The sequence below is a fragment of the Nothobranchius furzeri genome, chromosome 12 (genome assembly GCF_043380555.1).
Source record: "Nothobranchius furzeri strain GRZ-AD chromosome 12, NfurGRZ-RIMD1, whole genome shotgun sequence".
NCBI lineage: Eukaryota > Metazoa > Chordata > Actinopteri > Cyprinodontiformes > Nothobranchiidae > Nothobranchius > Nothobranchius furzeri.
The window spans coordinates 13,101,644-13,123,256 of record NC_091752.1 but is presented as its reverse complement, the minus strand read 5'-3'; the positions used below and the strand labels follow the sequence as shown (position 1 = coordinate 13,123,256).

Genomic DNA, 21,613 nt, shown 5'->3' with positions numbered 1-21,613 from the left:
GCCTGCACAGCATTCGCGGCAGAGGAGGAGCACTGGTTCCATCTGGGGGCAAAGCCGAAAGCCCCCCTCAGCTCCACTCCCTTGCTCCAGGGTGCATGGGTCAAGGTTGGGTCCGGCCAAGGTTGGGGTACGCGGCCGCCAATCTCCTCCACCTAGCCTGTCCTTGTCCAACCGTTTTGGCACCTTGGATTTGGATTTTCCTCCTCTGCCAGCCCCTGGCCGTAACTTTGCAGAACCCTCCCAGCCGCTGCGGGACCAGCTGAACGGTAGTCGCCCTCCACATCGCATTATCCCCCAGACTAAAGCTGGGACCCACCAAGGAGCGCTGACCTCTCGTCGCTGCAGTCCTGGTGGAGCTCAGCCCATCACTCAGCAGGTCCTGGAAGGCACAACCCCCCAAACTGAAGCTGGGACCCACCAAGGAGCGCTGACTTCTCGTCGCTGCAGTCCTGGGGGAGCTAAACCCTTCACTCAGCAGGTCCTGGAAGGGTCCTCTGCCCAGCTTCAACCAACTAGCACACCCACACTACCACCACCACCACCAACCACTCTCATCATTGGGGACTCCATCATCCATTTTTGAATATTCTGAGTTATATGGATTTTAGTCAACATGTCACAAAGCCAACTCACAACAGAGGACACACCCTGAACTTGGTCATCGCGCATGGCCTGTCCACCAGTGTGTCCTCTGTTATTGATTTGGCTGTATCTGATCATTACTGTGTATTTATTAGCATCACCAGTTTTATCCAGCTGGAACCCTCTGTGAGAACTGTAAGGAAGCGTCATCTCACCCCTGAAGTGGCTGCAGGTTTTCTTGAAGTTTTTAGAAAGATCCCTCCCACTCCGGTAACTGCCTCTTGTGATTTTATTGTCAATGATTTTAACAGTAGACTGAAATCCGCTCTCAACCTGCTCGCTCCAATTAAAATCAAAAGTCTATATTCAAAACGTGCTTCACCGTGGAGAAATGAAAAGCTAAAGAAACTAAAGAGAAATTGCAGGGTTGCAGAGCGGAGATGGAGAAAGAACAAAACAACTATAAATCATCAAATATATACAGAGCTACTTAAATCATATAATAACGCAGTGAGAAATTCAAGAAATGCATACCTTTCCAAACTCATTCTAGACAATAAACACAATCCCAGAATACTTTTTTCCACCATAAACAACATTTTAAACCGTACATCCAATTCACTTCAGAAAACACCCTCAAATGCACTCTGTGAGGAGTTTGCAGCCCACTTCAGAGGGAAGGCAGACACCATCAGACGGAATATTTTATCCTCCATAAGTAATAAGGTTTTAGATAAATCTGAATGTGTGTCTATACCAGAGGAAACACTGGACAGGTTTGTCCTGGTAGAAGCTGAGACTCTTGATAAAGTTTTCTCCTCAGTGAGACCCACCACATGTGTCCTGGACCCAATCCCAACTTCGTTTTTTAAACAATTCTATGGATCTTTTAGTGATGAGATTTTAACCCTGATGAATTGCTCCCTTCAGACGGGGGCCTTTCCTGCTGCCTTTAAAAGGGCGGTGGTGAGGCCCCTGTTGAAGAAGAGCAATTTAGATTTTAATGAATTAAACAATTACCGACCAATATCTAACTTACCATTTTTAAGCAAAATTTTAGAAAAGTTTTTTTAAATCATCTAAATGATTTTATTAACACTAATAACGCCCTAGAGAAATTTCAGTCTGGTTTTAGGGTGAACCAAAGCACCGAGACGGCCCTTCTAAAGATTTTAAACGATTTTAGAGTAAATTATGATAAACGGAAGTTGACAGTGTTGGTTCTACTGGATCTAAGTGCTGCCTTCGATACAGTAGACCACACTATTCTTTTAACTCATTTAAAACAGATCAGCCTCTCTGGTGCTGTACATAGAATGTTCACATCCTACCTCACAAACAGGACTTTCATGGTGAGTTTAGATACCTGTTCCTCTAGGGTCCATGGGATTACATGTGGTGTGCCCCAGGGTTCAATTTTAGGCCCAGTGCTGTTTAATCTTAATCTTTATATGCTCCCTCTTGGCAGTGTCATCAGGAGACACGGGGTCAACTTTCATAGTTATGCTGATGATACACAGTTGTACATCTCCATGTTTCCTGATGACTCTCGGCCAATGGATGCACTTTTTAACTGTATTTTAGACATTGAATCATGGATGGCAGAGAATTTTCTCCAGCTCAACCAGGACAAAACTGAAGTTTTAGTCAGTGGTCCTGAAGCCCAGAGAGAGAAGCTTTTACCGAAATTACAATCTCTGTCTTTTAATCCATCTGAACAAGTGAAGAACCTGGGTGTGATTTTTGACTCTGAGCTGACTTTTATCCCACACATTAAATATATCACAAAAATAGGTTTTATCATCTAAAGAATATCGCCAGAGTCCGCCCCATTCTCTCTCGGGCCAATACGGAGATGCTGATGCATGCTTTTATCACCAGTAGGATAGACTACTGCAATGCCCTGCTTTCTGGTCTTCCCAAAAAGAGCATCTCAGGTTTACAACTTCTACAAAATTCGGCAGCACGTGTCCTGATGAAGACCAGGAGGCGGGAGCACATGACACCAGTTTTAGAATCATTGCATTGGCTCCCCGTATGTTTCGGGATCAATTTTAAGGTTCTTCTAATGGTTTTTAAGTGTCTTAATGGTCTTGGGCCATCTTATCTCTCAGAACTGTTTTACCATATGAATCCTCACGGCCTCTGCGCTCCTCTGGCAGGCATCTCCTGGTCATTTCTAAAGTCAGGACACATACTCACGGCAAGGCGTCCTTCCAGTGTTATGGCCCTCACCTCTGAAACGAGCTGCCAGAGGACCTCAAGGCCACAGAGGACATTCATGTTTTTAAGTCCAGGCTCAAGACCCATCTTTTTAGGTTAGCTTTTATCTAAATATTTACTACAGTTTTATATCTCGTTTTACATGATTATATTTTATTGCTTACTTTGCATGTTTTATATGATTATATTTTAGCATTGTTTTCATTATTTAATATTATTATTTTACTGTCTATATCATTTTATTTATTACTTATTTTCTAAATTTTGTCCCTTAAATTAGCTCTTTTATTATATTTTTACTCATTTTAATCCAGTGTTTCCTCTGTAGGGACCCTCTACCCCGGGAGCGGTGGTCGACTGTAGCTTCTTGGGCGCTCTACAGGTGGGGGTCTATGCTCCCCCTCCACTGAGCGCCCTGATTTAGTATGGAAAACCGGATGCTGCCGGGGCAGACGGCTCCTCTGGTGGTGTTTCCTTGCCTTACCTTACTAGGCTCATCTGGACTCAGCCAAATATAATTTTTACGTGTGCACGTGTGTGTGTTCGTGTGTGCATGTGTGTGCTTGCATATGTCTGTTAATGTTTTTAACCTGTTATGGGAATCTGGGGTCATTTTGTAAAGCACTTTGAGTAGCACTTTGTTTGAAAAACGCTTTATAAATAAATCTGATTGATTGATTGGGGACTGGTTTTATTAATCTGGATGTTTTGATTTATGGTCGAATCAAAGTTAGCAGATTTATAAACACCACAGAGACTATGCCATGCTTCAGAAAGGAAGGTTCTGATCGGATGAGTCAAAGCAATGCGTCATGCGTTTACATTACGTGTCGTCAGGGTGTCTAGTGCAGCTAGATTAAAGTCATATTACTCATTGAAACTTATTAATCATAACATTGTCATTTCACAGATTGGTCAACAACATATTATTGACTAACACTTTGTTTGATTAGCTTTATTAAAAATAGAGTTCTTTGATTTATTAAAAGGAAAGAGTCCTTTGTCTTCATTCTTCTCTTGGGCTGGAAAGGAAGCAGTTTAGAAGCAAATGCATGACCTTGGGGCAATATCTCATGCAGATTAGTTCTTGCTGAGGAGAGGGGTAAAATGACTTTTAGGTGGAAAACAGTCATTTCATTCCGTTACACCTTCATTAGCTTATTTCTGCAGATGAAACTGGAGGACCTGAGTATTACTGATCACTGCTGTCGTATCTGCACCTAAAACGACCACTTGAGTAAAATGTGACTACAGTTACTAGATTACAGTAACTAGATCATTATTCTTCTTTGCCTGTTTGGTATATTACTAATCTCAAGAATGCAATAGTCTATCAATCACCACCAAACACTAACATTTTGTCTTCATATGCTTAAAACCGAAAGCCTGAGTGAGACCTCTTAGATGTTCTTGTACCTCCAGGAGTGGCCTGTCTTCAGGATTCTCCTCCTGCATCTGCTGCAGCAGCTTCTGGGTTTCCTCTCCCAGATCCGCTTCAAGCTCTGGCTCGATGACGAAGTTCAGCGCTGCAGAAAGCGTAGAGCCCAGGGAGTAAATGTGGCCCTGCAGCAGGAAGAGCAGTGGTTATCATGCAACAGCTGAGATTAAAGTTTCATACTTTGGGATCAAGCCCCCATAATATTGGTATGAAATTGAAGCCAACACGGAAGTGACAAAACCTGCAGTTCCACCATCATCCACTAGGGTCTGGTGTCAGAAGCGAGCAAATCCTCATGTTAAAAATACCATTCTCACAGCAGTAATAAACATGTTTACAGCCTGGTACCAAAGCCAAAAATTCTGTATAATTAATGAGCATCAGACCCACGTGACTGCAGAGCTAGCTCCGGGGAAAGGCCTCAGCCTGAGCCTCGGCCTTGCCTGAAAACTGTCCCGCCATTTTCAGTCTCTCACCTTAGACAAGTAGTTGTAGCATTTGTGCATTCCTTTTGGATATTATTTGTGCAATTGTTGGACAAAATGTGAGATGGGGTCATGGGGTTGGAGCGGACAATTCGCCGGCCATTTAGAGCGGGGGGGGGGGGGGGGGGATTAATATTGAGACTTTTTGTGCTCTACATTTGATTTACTTCTACTCTGTACGGAAGAGGATTAGAGCCACTGACAAGAAAAGAAAGAGAATTCTTACTTTTGTCTCAGAATTCTGACTTTTAATCTCGGAATTCTGAGAAAAAAAGTCAGAATTCACTTCATTTTCTTCTCAGTGGCCCTAATCCTCCTCCGTACCTCTGGCTTTACAGAGGGAACTGACCTTTGTTTCTCTATCATCTATCTATCTATCTATCTATCTATCTATCTATCTATCTATCTATCTATCTATCTATCTATCTATCTATCTATCTATCTATCTATCTATCTATCTATCTATCTATCTATCCATCTATCCATCTATCCATCTATCTATCTATCTATCTATCTATCTATCTATCTATCCATCTATCCATCCATCCATCTATCTATCTATCCATCCATCCATCTATCCATCTATCTATCCATCTATCTATCAACAGTAAAGAGTTACAGCTACATGTCACAAATGTCATACAGGAACTTTTAATCATAATTAATGTAAATAATTTAAATTCCATCTAGGGATGGGCAATATCATGTCATTCATAATATTACCAGTTATTATTTCCTGCCAAGAGAAAAAATCTATCATGTTAAGCTAACTTCATGATGTAGTTTCATCCACTAAACAGGATTATGTTCATGTGGGTCATCAGCATGAAGTTATTGAAGTTATCAAAGCAAACATGGCTGGAATCAGTTTTACCTGTAATCTGTGTCTCTAAGTGTGTGTGCTGCTGTAACGAGTGGATGTCCCCACTGTGGGACTAATAACATTTACTCTATTCTATTATATTCATTCATATCAGCCAGTAGGAAAAAAAAACAAAAACAAAACAGGAATTCTGGCTTTTCCAGGCTTCCGTACCCGTACCTGGTTATGGAGGAGGGCTTCGTCTCACAAACAGGAAAAACACATGGGTGAAGCGGTGAATTAAACACTAGGATTCAATGCGTTACCAACTAATGTAGGAGAGGGAAAGTGTGAGTGAGTCACCACGGTAGAAAGCCCTGCTTGCTGTGAGCGAGGATCTGCGGCTGATGAGTGAAAACAAAAGAAAAACATTCGGGACTGAAGCTCCGTCAACGCGGCTGCATTTCCATGTCATTTTGGCGACATGCCTAGCCGCAGCTCATGGTTATGGGAGAACCAAGCAGCATCAGCAGGTGGAGCTCACCGCTCCGCCCATCTCACAACCAGAGCAGAAAAAAAGCACATCTGTTTAGATTATACAGATGGGATTATGTGTGTGAATTAATGCCAGTTAAATTATACTTAAGTGTTGTTTGTGTGCATGTTGTTCAGTAGCTAATACTATATTACAGTTTTTCTCGATTGGTTTGGCTCATTTCTTGAAACCGAGATGACATTCACAAAATAACATGGACAAATCTCCAAACCACATTGCAATTGTTCACAACAGAATGTCAGTTTTCATTGGTTTAATCAAATTGCAAATGCTTTAGTACATGTCTCAAGTGACTCTGTGCTTCTTTTCAAATGATTATGTACAAGTAGCTACAGTTAGCACAATGAGCCCACATTTAGCACATTTCCCAAATAAATAGATCTTGCCGATCTAAACTGATTAGTTGATTTGTCAGTGAAATGGTCACTCACTCCACAACATATCAGCATGGTTTCATTGTGTAAGTCATCATATGCACAATTGTCTGTTCAACTGTCAAAATTAATCAAAGATATAATACCATGAAAGAATATCTTGGAACATTTGATAAAGTTATGACAGTAATTGACAATCAATCAGGTGAAATTAGAACTAGTGAAGGAGCAGCCTCCCACATCTCAGATGACCAATCAAACAGGTTGTTCAGATACCTGACAGGTGTTGTCTATGATCATGACTGCTGCCAAAAGTATATAGACAGAGCTTGGCCCGGGGCCAGTTTCATTTGCAGTGTGAACATGGAAGGACCTCGCCAAGTACAACAGCAACTTCCTGCTCGAGGAAGAGGAGGAAGAAGAAAAGGAAGAGGAAGAGGAGGAGTGAGAATGCGTTGAGGAATAGGGGGAAGAGGCCGAGGAGCACGGAGGCACCATGATGTCCCAGATGAAATCCGGGCCACCCTTATTGACCACGTTATAAACCATAGCCTCACAATGGCAGAGGCAGGTCGCCGAGTGCAGCCTAATGTGGCTTGGTCTACAGTCTCCTCCATCATCCAAACCTTTCGCAGGGAAAACAGGTACAGAACTATGCTATTGAACTATTCAGTGTTGGTGTGTGTGTAGGCCTAGTGTACTGTAATATCGTCATGTGATGTTATATGATACTATAAAAATGACAAAGACAGAAAAATGGAGAAAATACTGTGAATAGTATTCCAGTCACTGTGCAGTGCATCACACTTCTAGTACCATAGGACAGCAGTACAATTACAGTGGCAACTCATTTTGTAACAAATTTACAGTGTTGACCTTTGACTTGTATGTCTAGGATTGGACGACAGCCTCAAGTGGGTGGCAGAAGAAAACTTCTAAATGAACAACAAGAACGAAAAATATGCAACATGGTCATTGCAAATAATGCCATCACACTGAGACAGATTCGTAATGCAATCCTGCTAGACAATGTAATGTTCCAAAATATGAACTCTATCAGCATCTCCACAATAGACCGGGTATTGAAAAAACATCAGATGACCATGAAACAGATTTACAGGGTACCATTTGAGTGAAACTCTGACAGAGTGAAAGGGCTGCGGTACCAGTATGTGCATGTAAGTCAAATACTGGTTGTCTATCATTGTAACACTATTACAGTAAGACATGGTTACCACTGTTTTCTCGTTTTACGGTATCCTTTTCACTTTTAGAATGCAGCTTTGAGTGACTAGAGCATTTTGCCTAGAAATTGTCGTCAGTTTCCCACTCCCTGTTTGTACAGTAATTTAGATCCTCCCTGCAGTATCTGTCTCTACTTGACTGATTAGATTTATTTCTATTCTATTGTAGAGAATAATGGCATTAAAAGGCAACGAAACCCCTCACATCCTAGTGTTCGTTGATGAAGTTGGCTTCAACCTGGCCAAAGGTCGAAGGCGTGGCCGTAACATCATTGGCCACCGAGCCACTGTGGATGTCCCAGGCCAGCGAGGGGCAAATATAACAATGTGTGCCGCTATATCAGAAAGAGGTGTGGCAACACACATTCCCAGTTTAGGGCCCTACAATACACAAAAGCTCCTCAATTGTTTGGACCACCTTTATACTGATCTGATCCCAGAAAATGAGAGAGGTGTAGAAGGACCTCAGCTACCACATTATGTCATTGTGTGGGATAATGTGAACTTCCACCGCGGCCCACGCATCAGAACCTGGTTCACCACCCATCCCCGGATGCTAATGGAGTTTCTTCCACCTTACTCTCCTTTCCTAAATACAATTGAGGAGTTTTTTTCAGCTTGGAGGTGGAGGGTGTATGAGCATCAGGCTCAAGACCAGAGGGCCCTGCTGCATGCAATGGATGCTGCATGTGAGGACATCACAGGGGACCAATGTAGGGGATGGTTGAGACATTCACGCCGTTTCTTCCCTCGCTGCATCGCACGAGAAAATATCTGTTGCGATGTGGATGAGAATTTATGGCCTGACAGAGAGCAGCGGGTCGATGGCCAGGAGGATGAGGATGGTGGCCAGGAAAGAGAGGGTGACAATGGCGACCACTGAAAATATTACTGTACTATTGTTCTGAAACCTTATTTACAGTATGGTAGGCTAGAGTTGTTTTTGTTTTTTGTTTTGTTTTTTGTTTGTGTTTATAACTGTTCACATTTACAGAATCCTGTATATGTTTTTTTTCACAGTATGTTCTCTAATGTTAACATTTCTTTGTACGAATGAAAATGTTTACAGTTTCCTTGAGTATGAGTGGTTAATTGGAGGCCGATTTTACTGTGAAATCTATTGGTTTTATTCATAGTGGTATTCTGTTGCTAGACCTGTGCCTCAGTGACACAACGCCTGAGCATTTTGACTTGCAGTGCTTAAACACTGCCAAAGGTATAATGCATTTTGGGGGCATTGACTATTTATATGGGAAGGATTTTTAGTTTTGACACATGGATAAACTCTTTTGGGAGAGATATGAGCTTTTGCAGGGGATCCATGGTGTTGTGCTAAACCATCCAGGTTATTTTGACAAAAGCACTAAATGAATGCACATGTGCCAAGGCAATTGAGAAGGATCTGTGCTATTTTGACTGTACTGACCTTTTATATGGGAAAGGAATCTGCTTTTGAAGCAGTGACGAAGAGTTTGGGGAAAGATATTTGATTTTGCTAGTGAGCTATAATGTTGGGTAGCACTGTCAGACTGTTTGGCCAAATGACCTTATGGTTTTGAGAATGTCATCTCGATTTCAGGAATAGAGCCAAACCAATTGAGAAAAACTGTTATATAACCTGTTTTATTTCCATAAGCCCTACGCACTGTGCGTGATGCGTGTTTGGGGAGCGCAGGCGCTGGTTTTGCGCAAGATATTGGAGGTGTGGTGTGAGAGCATATGAAGAGGGTCAAATGCATGTGTCTCATGCTCAGTGCGTGAGAGTTGGCAGCCCTAAAAAATGACTATTACAGTTTTTCTCAGTTGCTTTGGTGCATTTCTCACAACAGAAATGATCTCTGCACCACTACTAAGGCTCTCCTCAAAACAATTAGTGCAAAGTGCAAAACATGGTGGATAACTTGCAAAAGTGAGTCACTTCATCAAAAAGAAAAGTCAGTTGCTCAAAATAAGTAGTCAATGCTCCAAAAGCAATTCCCTTAATCAAAACAGATAATATATTCATCAAAAGCAAGTACTTATATCAATCAAAGTGTCAGGGCTGTCACAACTACAAGTCATTACACCAGCACCTTTGGCCACAAATTCAAACGGTTTGAACATGTTTTCATTGCGACGTATTTATTTGCAGGTGCTTCCCAATGACACGTCAAGTCTGGACAGCATGCATGGTGTTGGATAAAAACAGATACTGTAATGACTTGACTGTGTAACATCTGATGTTTTTAAACGAAAGTTCATCTTCATTTTATTTTTACGTTGTAGTTCCTACAGGGAGGTTTTGACCTCGGCCTGGCACCAGGACTGGTGCCAGGTCTTGTCATCAGTAGAACTCCCTTGAGAAAGTTGAGAAAGTCCAGACTACGACTGCTTTGTGGATTTTTGATTTATAACAAGCACCTGGAGTGTCTTCTTCCCGCCTGAGAGTCTGTGAGAACCTCAAATGTGTGTGTAAATGTGTGTGCGTTTATAATTTTGTGTGTCTGCCTTAATAAATACTTTCGGAGGACTTTGTCTGATGAGAGTGAACTGACGACCATTGTGTGGTGTGTATTCATTTGCTCTCCACTTAGCAAAGTCTAAATTGATGGTTGATTGTTGATTATTGGTGTTTGGTTTTGATCAACTGACTAATTACCCCCTGTGCTTTGAACTTTCTCTGAGGTAATCCTGGAGTGATAAAATTACCCAACACATGGCATATTGAAAATCAACACTTCATATGCACTCTTGATAATATTTAATTGAAACTGTTCACAGCATTGTGCAACTGGGGAAATACAGTAAAACACACATTCTACAGCAAACATAAACTCACTTAGACAGTAAACCTTACTGCAGTAGTTATGAAACAAAAAAAAAACTGAACAGACACTGCTGCATATCAGTCATTGATATCTAGACGCTCCCGTCTGTCTGCCCACATACAGTATTTTCATCAACATCACAGCGAATGTCAGCTCTATCGATGTGTAGCATTACTAAGATCCTATTGTCTGCCCTTAACAGCTGCCCCTTCACACAGTAACAACGTGTAGGAATCGCCAAGGTCGGATGCTGGTTTCAGTATGTTTACATTCCAGAAGAAGAGACAGAAGAAGAGAAGAACGCTTTCCATTAATTAATCAAAGTACTTTATTCGTGAGAAAGCTAATCAAAGTATATGTTGATCAATAATAATCAGGTGAATGATCTGTGAAATAAAGATGTCATGAGTTATGTGTTTAATGAATAAACAGGACTGCACCAGACAGACTGATCTACATTGACATGACACATTGTTCTCAACCAATCAGAACTTTCGTCTGTCGTAGAGTGAATCTGGGTTGTTTAATGAAGTTGTCCAATCCGGTTTAGTAAGATTTGTAAACAACTAGGGGATATAAAACAAGGCAACTCCATTTTATAGTTAGTTCCATTTTAACCTCAGCTCTGTTCTATCTGAGTTCCAAAGGAGTTACATCATACTCTCAACGTAGTTTTCAACCAGCTCTCGATCCATCACCGCAAAAGAGAGGTGCAGCCTGGCCAGATGTACTTTCTACTTTAAGCTGAGAACTGTCAAGCTGGAGATTTCCGTCGTTTGAACAACAAGACGACGTCCCTTCAAAATAAGAGTGAACTCGCTGATGCCTGCCAACTGCTACCGGAGTCGACCCTCAGACGGGCTTTGTAGTGCTGCGACCGCTGTTGCACCAGCTCCAGTACACCTGAAGGTCCGAGGACCTGGCAATTCCTGATCTACACGGGAGGCTCCACAGGGTAAGTGGTTACGGCAAAATGGCGGCTCATGTCATCAGCTTCTGAAGCCTCGTGATAGCCTAGTCATAACAACCAGATTCGCTACGTCAGCCTAGAGATCCTGAACCCCCCCCCCCCCCCCCCCCCCCACACACACACACCAACACGATAACATTCAGATCCATATGCATACATCACAGAGTTAGTCCTGGTAGATTGTAAGAATTTATAATTATAGAAATTAAAGATTCTTAAATGATCCCAACTCTCTCTTTTCTTGTCTCTCAGTCAATACAAAGTGTTTAAGTAAACTCCCTGATGATAAAAACAACCACTTCTGATTATAATATTTAGATCTAATTACAGTGTATAAATATACAAACTACAGATCACTACAGATGCATCGGGGAAAGTATCTTCTGGAGTGTTGAATCCACCCTCTCAGGACTCTGCTGTGATGTCATCACAAGCTGCATCCATAGCTGCTAGCAGGGCCATTTGGGTATGTGGATGCCTGTCATATACCTTCCACCTCCAGGAAGAGAAAAAACTCCTCAATTGGATTTAGGAATGGAGCGTAAGGAGGAAGAAACTCCATAAGCATCCTGTCCTGTGCTGCAAACCACTGCCTGACTACAGCAAAGTGATGGAAGCTAACATTATCCCAAACCACTACATACATTGTCACCAGGACACACACCAATTTTCATTAGTGTGAGATAAGGTTCAACTGAGAAAAGTAATTTATGGAGATTTCTATGGAAACTCCTTTAAAATAGGGTTTTCAAAATGGGTGTACAAATTGTTTGATAAGATGTTCAAAAATTTTGAGTGCAATGACACAAGCAATGAAATGAAGACTATTAGTTGTAAGGACAATGACTATTCAGTAGGGCTGCACGATATTAGGAAAACCTGCGATATTCGATAACATTGCTTAATATTGCGATATCGATATTACTCACGATAAACGTACAAATACTAAAGTATGCAGTGTTGATGTCGTCTGGCGTGTGACGTCTGCTCTGGGTTCAAAGCAAACAAAAACTAATGCATGAATTCCATTACAACATAACATTTTTATTGCAAAAGTATGCAGCTGCACCTGCTACTGTATTAGCAGCAAAAAAACAAACTGCATGCATGCAGTTTCTCAGTGGCTTTAAAACATCACCTCCACCATAAAACTTTTTCTGATGTTCCAAATACAGAAAAACATCCCTTACCAGGGTTTTTTGAATAAATAAAAAAAAAATCAGAAAATAAGTTGAAATGTTAAATAATAGTTAACATCACTTAAATGCAACAGCAAATTCTCTCATTGCTACTGAACATTTTCTCTACTTATGTGGTTATGATATAAGGCTGTTGCTGCAACTGGGAAGTGAACTGTGCTGTGCCAAACTAGGAGAATATTAAGATTTTCTGAGGGAAAGAGAAAAACAATTGTCTACCTTTCAGAAGAGGAACTGGCAAAAAAAAACTACATGGAAAATATGTGAAAACGTTTGTTTTTAACCCCAAATTGAACAAGTTTACCTAGATCTTAAAAAGCAGCTCAGATGATTAAATTGCAACCATGATTCTGATAACAAGCTAACAAATTGAACTAGCTCCTCTTAAGATAACCAGCAAGCAGAGCTTCTGACTGACAGTTTGTGTGCAGCAGCACAGGTTGTAAAAGCTCATAAATGAAAAATCACTTTGATGTGTGGGGGAACTTTTCCAGGCCCTCTTTAGCAGGGTGGGACTGGGAGGAGAGTGCAGCAGCCTTTTAGCTGGAAGCTAACCTGAGCCTGGGGCTAACGGTGGGTTGGTTCACCGGCACGTGTCGGAGTTAGCCCGGTTACCATCAGCTGATTAACGACACCGAGCGGACTCACGTTCACGTTTGAAAGCAGCGCTGATTCCAGAAACCTCAGCACAATGTGCGTTCGTTAATCTGAGCCAGCATGACGAATAAGGGAAGCGAGCAGCAGCGGAAAGCGGGGGCAGAGCGGAGATAGTGGAATTTTGGGGTAAGGGTCTACGTAGGGGGCGGGCGTATTACGTGAACGGACCCATCTGATTGGCTGCATATCAGAAGGGCTACATTTGATTGGTCAAATAATACTTCTGCATAAAAAACAGAGCTGGTTTACAAAAAGTTGATGTATGACACGGATGGAAATGTTTGAACCAAACATTTATCGCCATTTTTGACGTGCTTTGCGATGGGTCTATCGCACGTCCTGTTATCGCGATGACGATAATTTTTCGATATATTGTTCAGCCGGTACAAGTATAAATAACTGTGACATTCATGATAAAAGCAAGGAGATAGTGATGAATAGCAAGTCAAATGTGACCATTCTTTAGACATTTGTACTTACTCAACTGCTTTGGATGAAATGAACATGAAACCGCCACTAGGTTGTGCCAAAACGACTACATGTTGTGGAGGTTGAACTAACTGTTGTGCAAAGTTTAATTCTGTTGTGAAAAATGCACCAAAGCAACTGAGACAAACTGTAATTGCACTAACAGCATTCAAGGAGTCTCCACTTCATTTTCTTCAGTAAGTAAAACTATATTCATGTATTTTAGATCACTGCCGAGCTGAGCTTAGATTTTAACCTTGAAATTTAAATGTAATAGGGTAAAACCCAGTGCATTTAACATAACGCAGCATTTTAGAAAATGGGTTGAAATATGACATGTTGGTGGAGCTGGGTTCCGACTACCGGTATGGACTCCCTCCCTTCAGCTGCATGTCTGACCTCAGCGGCGCCTGTCTGCTGTGCGGCTGCCGGATTGTGGAGCTCTCGGGAGACCTCTGTGTTCTACCCGGTTTTACCCAGCGGTCAGCCCGGCGTATCTATGACTCAGAAGCTCTGGTGTTGTGCATAGTTAACTCTGGTTTTAGCTAGGTTGCTACCTCCGTTAGCTGAGCTCCCACCTCCGCGGGTTAGCTTGTAGCTACATCGCTTCAGTTCGACGGGTGTCGTCATTTGATCCCAGCCTTACAGCCCCACCCTCAGCTCCACCTCTTTTCCCTCTTTTGGAATTTTCTGGGCTTGACGAAACCTGTGACATGGTCAAAATGGCGGTGGTGGCCACCTCCCATTTTGGTTAAAAAACGTATTATTGGAGCCTATGGACACGCATTGTCCAGTATATATGTCGAGGCTCGGGATGACCATTGGAAACCCAATCCTTTATCAGTGAGCAGCAGAAAGCTCACCCAGGCACTTCCCTCATCCTGGCTGGGGTCTTTAACCATTCAAACCCCAAGTGCATCTGTCCTAAACTGTATGGTAACGTTAACTTTCCCACATATGGAAACAACACTCTGGACGACGTTTACGGCACGTCCGTTTTAGCCCAGAAGACCTCACCATCTCCTGGCGACCAGGTGTTACAGCTAGCTGTCAACAGCACGAGGAGAACCCTCAAAAGGACCAACACACAAAAAGCCCTAGGTCCTGACTACTGCCCTGCTTGTGTTCTGAAAGACAGTGCTCAGGAACTCACTGATGTCCAAAAATGCCATTTCCACGGCGCCCCACAGTGCCCTCACTCACCTGGAGATCAAGGATTTGCACTTTAGAATGCTCTTTGTTGACTTCAGCTCATCCACAACCTGGACCATCTGGGACTCAGCCCCTCCATGTGCTGCCAGGCTTCCTGATGAGGGGCAGTAAAGGGCAGCAGTGATAGCTTCAGAACTAGTGTACTGGACACAGGGGCCCCCAAGGATGTGAGCTAAGCCTCCTCCTCTTCATTCCGCTGACACATGACTGCACAGCAACCGAAAAATTCCACCGCTTATTCAAGTTTGCAGACGACACGACCATGGAGGGTCTTATCAGCTATAATGGTGAGCCACCCTACAGGTGAGAGGTGAGCCGCCAGGCTGACTGGTACAGAAATGACAGCCTCCACCTGAATGTTGAGAAAACCCAAGGAGGTCACTGTAGACTTCAGGAGAGTACACAGCTCTTGTACCATTGAGGGTGCTACTGAGGAGCGGGTGAGCAGCAACAAGTCCCTGGGGGTTAACATCACTAAGGATATCAGTTGGACTAATAACTGTGAATCACTGGCTGAGAAGGCCCAACAATGCCTGTATTTCATCGGCAAACTGAGGAGAGCAGAATCATGACCTCTGACCTTGAACAGATAAAAGAGCTTGTCACCCCTAAATCAGCTCGTCTCTGCTGATAAACTACAGATGAGTGTCTAGTAGTACAATAGATGTGTGCACAAGGTCCTGTGCTGGGGCCTCTGCTCTTCCTCTATACCAGGGGTGTCAAACTCAAATTCACGCTGGGCCAGAAGGAAACTCTGGGACGAAGTCGCAGGCCAAACTTAATATTTTTTGAAAAAGTGACAACAAATTTTTACATTTTCTTTATCAACATATATGCATTTTAGAACCTTTTAATTTGGAAACAAACTTATTTTTGCATTAACACTGAATGTGGAGTAACCAAATTACACACGAGCAAGTCAGTTTTAAATAAAACGCATCAGTGGTATCCATTATTTGTGGTATATTCAGCATTTTTAAAATCTATTCAGGTTTTATGTTTTCTTGTTGTTTATTCATTTTTCTTATTTTTTATTCTCCTTTTTTCTCCTGTAATAAGTGTCATCGCTGCTGTGACATCTAGCTTTCCCCACTGAGGAACAATAAAGGGATTTTCTATTCTATTCATCTATCTGCAACCTTTCCAATTCCTGTTTAATGTAGGTAAAATATTTTCTCGTAGGCCAATAACAAAATAAAAATATAATTTTATCTTAAATGAAAATGCAAAACTTCATGTTTTGGAGCAGAAAAAGAGCATAAAACCAACATATTTAAAGCTCAGTTTGCTCCACTGATTTACTGTGATGCTCACCTGTTCCAGCCAAATACCTGCATCATAGGGTTGATCTGAGCTGAGGAGGAGACTCCTGTTGTTTTGTTCATCTTCATCATAATAATGACAACATTAGATGACAACAGGTGCTCACATAGGTTTGTGCTGATGAACATGTCTGAGCAGCTACGTCGTTGTGAGTCGGGGAGGAAAAAAAAACCCACAGCAGCGACAGAGCCATGCTGATTTGAGCGTATCGCAGCTCGCTGGAGTTACATCAGCTCTGTCTGGAAGCTAGTTGTAAAACTTTCTCTATCAGTCGTGAACACATTACTGAGCGGCTAAAATCTCAGTTTCTGGGCTTCAACGTCGGCAAATAGCTGAGTAAACTCTGCACTGAGTGAGAGGAGTGTTTAGTTTGACCGAGACAGCGGAGCTGCAGACACTGGCAGCAGACGCTGGAAAAAAAACACAAAGGAGGGGGCGCTTCGGCTCCGTGCTAATGCTGCAAAGCATTATGGGAGTTGTAGTCTTTGAGGTAAAATCGGCCAGCGGGTCAGTTTTAATACATTTTTGATATTTATCTCGCGGGCCACATAAAAATGCTCCGCGGGCCTTGCGTCTGACTAGGGTTGTCACGGTATGAAAATTTAACCTCACGGTTATTGTGACCAAAATTATCACGGTTTTCGGTATTATCGCGGTATTTTTTAAACGGTGTTGCATATGTTCAGAAAGCATTGATAGTCCTGTTCTACACAAACTGAAATAGTTTTGAAAAGGTTTAACAATGTTTATTAAACCTAAAATAACACAGCCTTAGCAAAAGTGCAACTTTTCACAAGTAAAGGAACAAATAGCTTCTTTTTCTGGAACATGTTACAGTAGTCAGTGCAGGTTTAAATTATACAAATCCAAACATTCAAAACATAAACAAAATGTAAACAAATCAAAGAAACACCACTTGTTTTCTCATATACTTGTTTTCTTCATTATCAAAATGAAAATCTAAAACTCCAGTCCACACTTGACTTGAGCACTGTACAAGTCAACCTTAAAAAATATGTATTTAAAATAAATAGCCACTTTAAACAAATTACTAAAATAACTACTACACTATGTAATCAAATCCAAATGTTCAAGTATAAATGGCATTGAATAAGTAAACAAATCAATGACAAGGAACTAATTGTATATTTCTCTTCATCATCAACAAATAAGATGCTTCATCCAGCAACAGGGTGTCCGTGACACGGTTTAAATGCTGGCAGAGGACGCTGCGGCTGCAGTATATAGTGACTCGTTGCATTCTCTCTCAACCAAAAGTCCTCACGTCATGCATTTAAGCTAAAATGCTAATGTTAACTTACCTTGCACTGGCTGTAGAGACGTGGGTGATGGTCACGCAGATGTGCCATTCGATTCGAAGTGTTGCTGCCTTTTGCAGACACTTGTTTCCTGCACGTTCTGCAAACGGGATAGCAGTCTTCTATTAACTGTCCCTCAGCATTTTTCAGAAATCCAAAATATGCCCATACTTCCGATTTAGTCTTCTTTGAGGGCTGATGGATGTCCTGGGCACTGCCGTCTCCTCCTTCGGCCATTATTTCAGCTTTAAAGTTTTGGTGCCATTGCAAACTAAAAAGTGCGTGTGCGCGCCGCGGGAACTTCAGCTGAAGCGACGGTGGCTGGTAAGGGTCACCGCGCCGAAACCGCGGCCACGGTAAACCCACCGAGATAATTTAGTTTTTTAAAAACTGGACGGTTATTTTTATTGTCAACTTTTTTTACCGGGGTTTACCGCTATACCGGTTACCGTGACAACCCTACATCTGACACATGTGCTCTATATGATTCCTCTTCAGCACATCCTGAGCTCCTTCAAAGGAATCTTCTACCATCTTTACGCAGATGACATCCAACTGTACATCTCCTTTAAGCCCCATGAGATGTCTAAGCTGCAGCTGTTACACACCTGCTTAGACTCTATTAAAACCTGGATGGTAGAAACTTTCCACAGCTGAATGAAGACTGAGATCCTCATCTGTGCCCCAGACAAGCTGGTTCCCAAAGTCAGAGACTCTCTTGGTCAGCTTGCTTCTCACACCAAACCTTCCGTCAGGAATCACGGTGTGACCTTTGACCCAGCTCTCACCCTGGGTTGTTATGCCAGTTCTCTTGTTGGCTCTTCCTTCTTCCATCTCAGGAACGTTGCTAAGCGGAGTCCCATTCTGTCCCGCTCTAGACAGTTCTCCACACCATCATCTCCTCACGCTTTGACTACTGTAACTCTTTTTTTACATGTCTGAGCAGAACCTCCCTGAACCGTCTACAGGTGGTTCAGAATGCCTGTGCTCGGCTTCTGACAAAGTCCTCCAAACAAACCCACATCACCCCGCTTCTCCTCCAGCTTCACTGGCTGCTAGTCACCTTCAGGGTTCATTTTAAGATCCTGACCCAGTCAATGTCAGCTCCATTTCCCAGCAAAGTCCCAACAGAGCAGCCCACCGCTCTGAAGTTGCAAGTGGGACACTCTGGCCACAGGGGGCGATAGAGGCTGGGTGGTCTTTCATTGAGATGATCTGCTGCTGTGGCCCCCAGACTCTGGACCTCTCTCCCTCTGAGCCTGAGATCAGTGGACTCAGTGGTCTCCTTTAAACTCACCTGTTCAGGTTTGGTGGGACCTTCATCACCACCCTCTCCTTGTTCTGCTCTGATTCCGCCTTTCCCAGATCTACTGATTTCCCTGTTTCCTATTTTCTCTCTCTCTCTCTCTCTCTCTCTCTCTCTCTCTCTCTCTCTCTCTCTCTCTCTCTCTCTCTCTCTCTCTCTCTCTCTCTCTCTCTCTCTCTCTCTCTCTCTCTCTCTCTCTCTCTCTCTCCATTTTTAACCACAATTGTCTATTTTTTGCTCATTTAAAATATATATTTTAACCATTTTCTAAATTCTTTTTTATATTTTAAATTTTTTGTGTTTGTGAAGCGCCTCATGATTTTTATCTTGAGAATCACTATAGAAAAGATGGTTTCTTCTTCTAGTCACTAGTTTGGCATTTGGGGTTAGGGTTAGGGTGGGTTAGGGTTAGGAGTTTGAGTGCCATAATTATCCTAGGAGCCACGTTGTCTGGGGCACTTTGTGCCCCTGGTAGGGTCTACCATGACAAATTGGTCTTAGGTGAAGGGTGAGACAAAGAACGGTTGAGAAGATCTTTCATGGATGTAAAAACAATGAGTCGGAGTACCCGGCCCAGAGGGTTACCGGGGTCCCACCCTGGAGCCAGGCCTGGGGTTGGGGCCAGAGAGCGAGTGCCTGGTGGCTGGGCTTTCTACCATGGGACCCGGCCGGGCCCAGCCCGAACCGGGTACATGGGCTCATCCAACTGTGGACCCACCACATGCAGGAGAAACATGAAGGGTCCGGTGCAGTGTGGATGGGGTGGCAGACCAAGGCGGGAGCGTTGGCGGTCCGATCCCCGGACAAGGAAACTTGTTATTGGGAACATCACCTCGCTGGCGGGGAAGGAGCAGGAGCTTGTGGCAGAGGTTGAGCGGTACTGGCTACATATAGTCGGACTCACCTCGACACATAGCATTGGCTCTGGAACCCAAGTCCTAGAGAGGGGTCGGACACTCTCCTTTGCTGGAGTTGCTCCGGGTGAGAGGCGCAGTGCTGGGGTTGGCTTTTTGTTAGCCCCAAGACTCTCTGTCTGTGTGTTGGGGTTTACCCCGGGGGATGAGAGGTTAGCTTCCCTGCGCCTTCGGGTCGGGGAACGGGTCCTGGCTGTTGTTTGTGCTTATGTACCAAATATCAGTTCAGATTACCCACCCTTTTTGGAGTCTCTGGGATAAGTGCAAGATAATGTTCCATCAGGGGACTCCATTGTCCTGCTGGGGGACTTCAATGCTCATGTGGGCAATGACAGCATGACCTGGAGGGGTGTGATTGGGGGGAACGGCCCAGCTGATCTGAACTCGAGTGGTGTTTTGTTATTGAACTTCTGTGCAAGCCGCAGTTTGGCCATAACGAACACCATGTTCGAACACAAGGATGCCCATCGGTACACTTGGTACTAGGGCAGCCTTGGTCACAGGTCGATGATAGAATTTGTAGTTGTATCATCTGACCTGCGGCTGTATGTTTTGGACACCCGAGTGAAGAGAGGAGCGGAACTGTCAACTGATTACCACCTGGTGGTGAGTTAGATCAGATGGCAGGGGAAGATGCCGCGTAGACCTGGCAGACCCAAACGCATAGCGAGGGTCTGCTGGGAACGCCTGGCAGAAGAACCTGTCAAGACGGTCTTCAACTCCCACCTCCGGCAGAGCTTTGACTGCGTCCCGAGAGCAGTGGGGGACATTGACTCAGAGTGGGCCTTGTTCCACTCTGTGATTGTTGAGGCGGCTGTTGCTAGCTGTGGTCGCAAGGTGGCCGGTGCCAGTCTTGGTGGCAATTCCCGTACCCGCTGGTGGACACCAGAGGTTCGGGGAGCCGTCAGGCTGAAGAAGGAGGCCTGCAGGGCGTGGCTGGTCTGTGGGTCTCCGGAGGCAGCAGACGGGTATCGGATAGCCAAGCGGGGTGCAGCAGTGGTAGTTGCCGAGGCAAAATCTCGGGCGTGGGAGGAGTTTGGTGAGACCATGGAAAAAGACTAACGATCTGCGCCAAAGAGGTTCTGGCAAACTGTCCGGCACCTCAGGAGAGGGAGGCAGCAACTCGCTCACACTGTTTACAGTGGGAGTGAGGAGCTGCTGATGTCAACTGGGGCTATAGTCGGGCGGTGGAAGGAATACTTTGAGGAGCTCCTCAATCCCACCTATGCGCATTCCGAGGAGGAGCCAGAGCCGGGAGACCTGGGGATGGACTGTCCAATCTCTGGGGCAGAAGTTGCTGAGGTAGTCAAACAACTACACAGCGGCGGAGCCCCGGGGTGGATAAGATTTGTCCTGGGTATCTCAAGGCTGTAGATGTGGTAGGGCTGTTGTGGTTGACATGTCTCTGCAACATTGCGTGGTCATCGGGGGCAGTTCCTGTGGAGTGGCAGACTGGGGTGGTGGTCCCCCTCTTTAAGAAGGGTGACTGGAGGGTGTGTTCCAACTGTAGCGGGATCACACTCCTCAGCTTCCCTGGAAAAGTCTACTCCAAGGTACTGGAGAGGAGGGTCAGATCGATAGTTAAATCTCAGATTGAGGAGGAGCAATGTGGTTTTCATCCTGGCTGTGGAACTGTGGACCAGCTCTATACCTTTACAAGTGTGATGGAGAGGGCATGGGAGTTTGCCCAACCAATCCACATGTGTTTTGTGGATTTGGAGAAGGATTATGACC

The 21,613-nt window shown here is 43.8% G+C and overlaps 1 protein-coding gene across 19 annotated transcripts in view; it reads right to left on the bottom strand.

The window, feature by feature from the left end:
• LOC107375783 (kinase non-catalytic C-lobe domain-containing protein 1) overlaps nt 1-21,613 on the bottom strand; it is a 116,896-nt gene that overhangs the window by 57,303 nt on the left and 37,980 nt on the right. For 17 of the 19 annotated variants that reach the window (XR_011515655.1, XR_011515659.1, XR_011515656.1 and 14 more), the window contains exon 4: nt 4,222-4,368. The exons of the other annotated variants lie outside the window; for them this stretch is intronic. Coding sequence is in view for 12 of the 17 variants with exons in the window: in XM_070542275.1 (XP_070398376.1) it covers nt 4,222-4,368 (147 nt within the window). In the remaining 5 variants the exon portion in view is untranslated. The remainder of the gene's footprint in view (nt 1-4,221; nt 4,369-21,613) is intronic. 19 annotated transcript variants of the gene reach the window in all.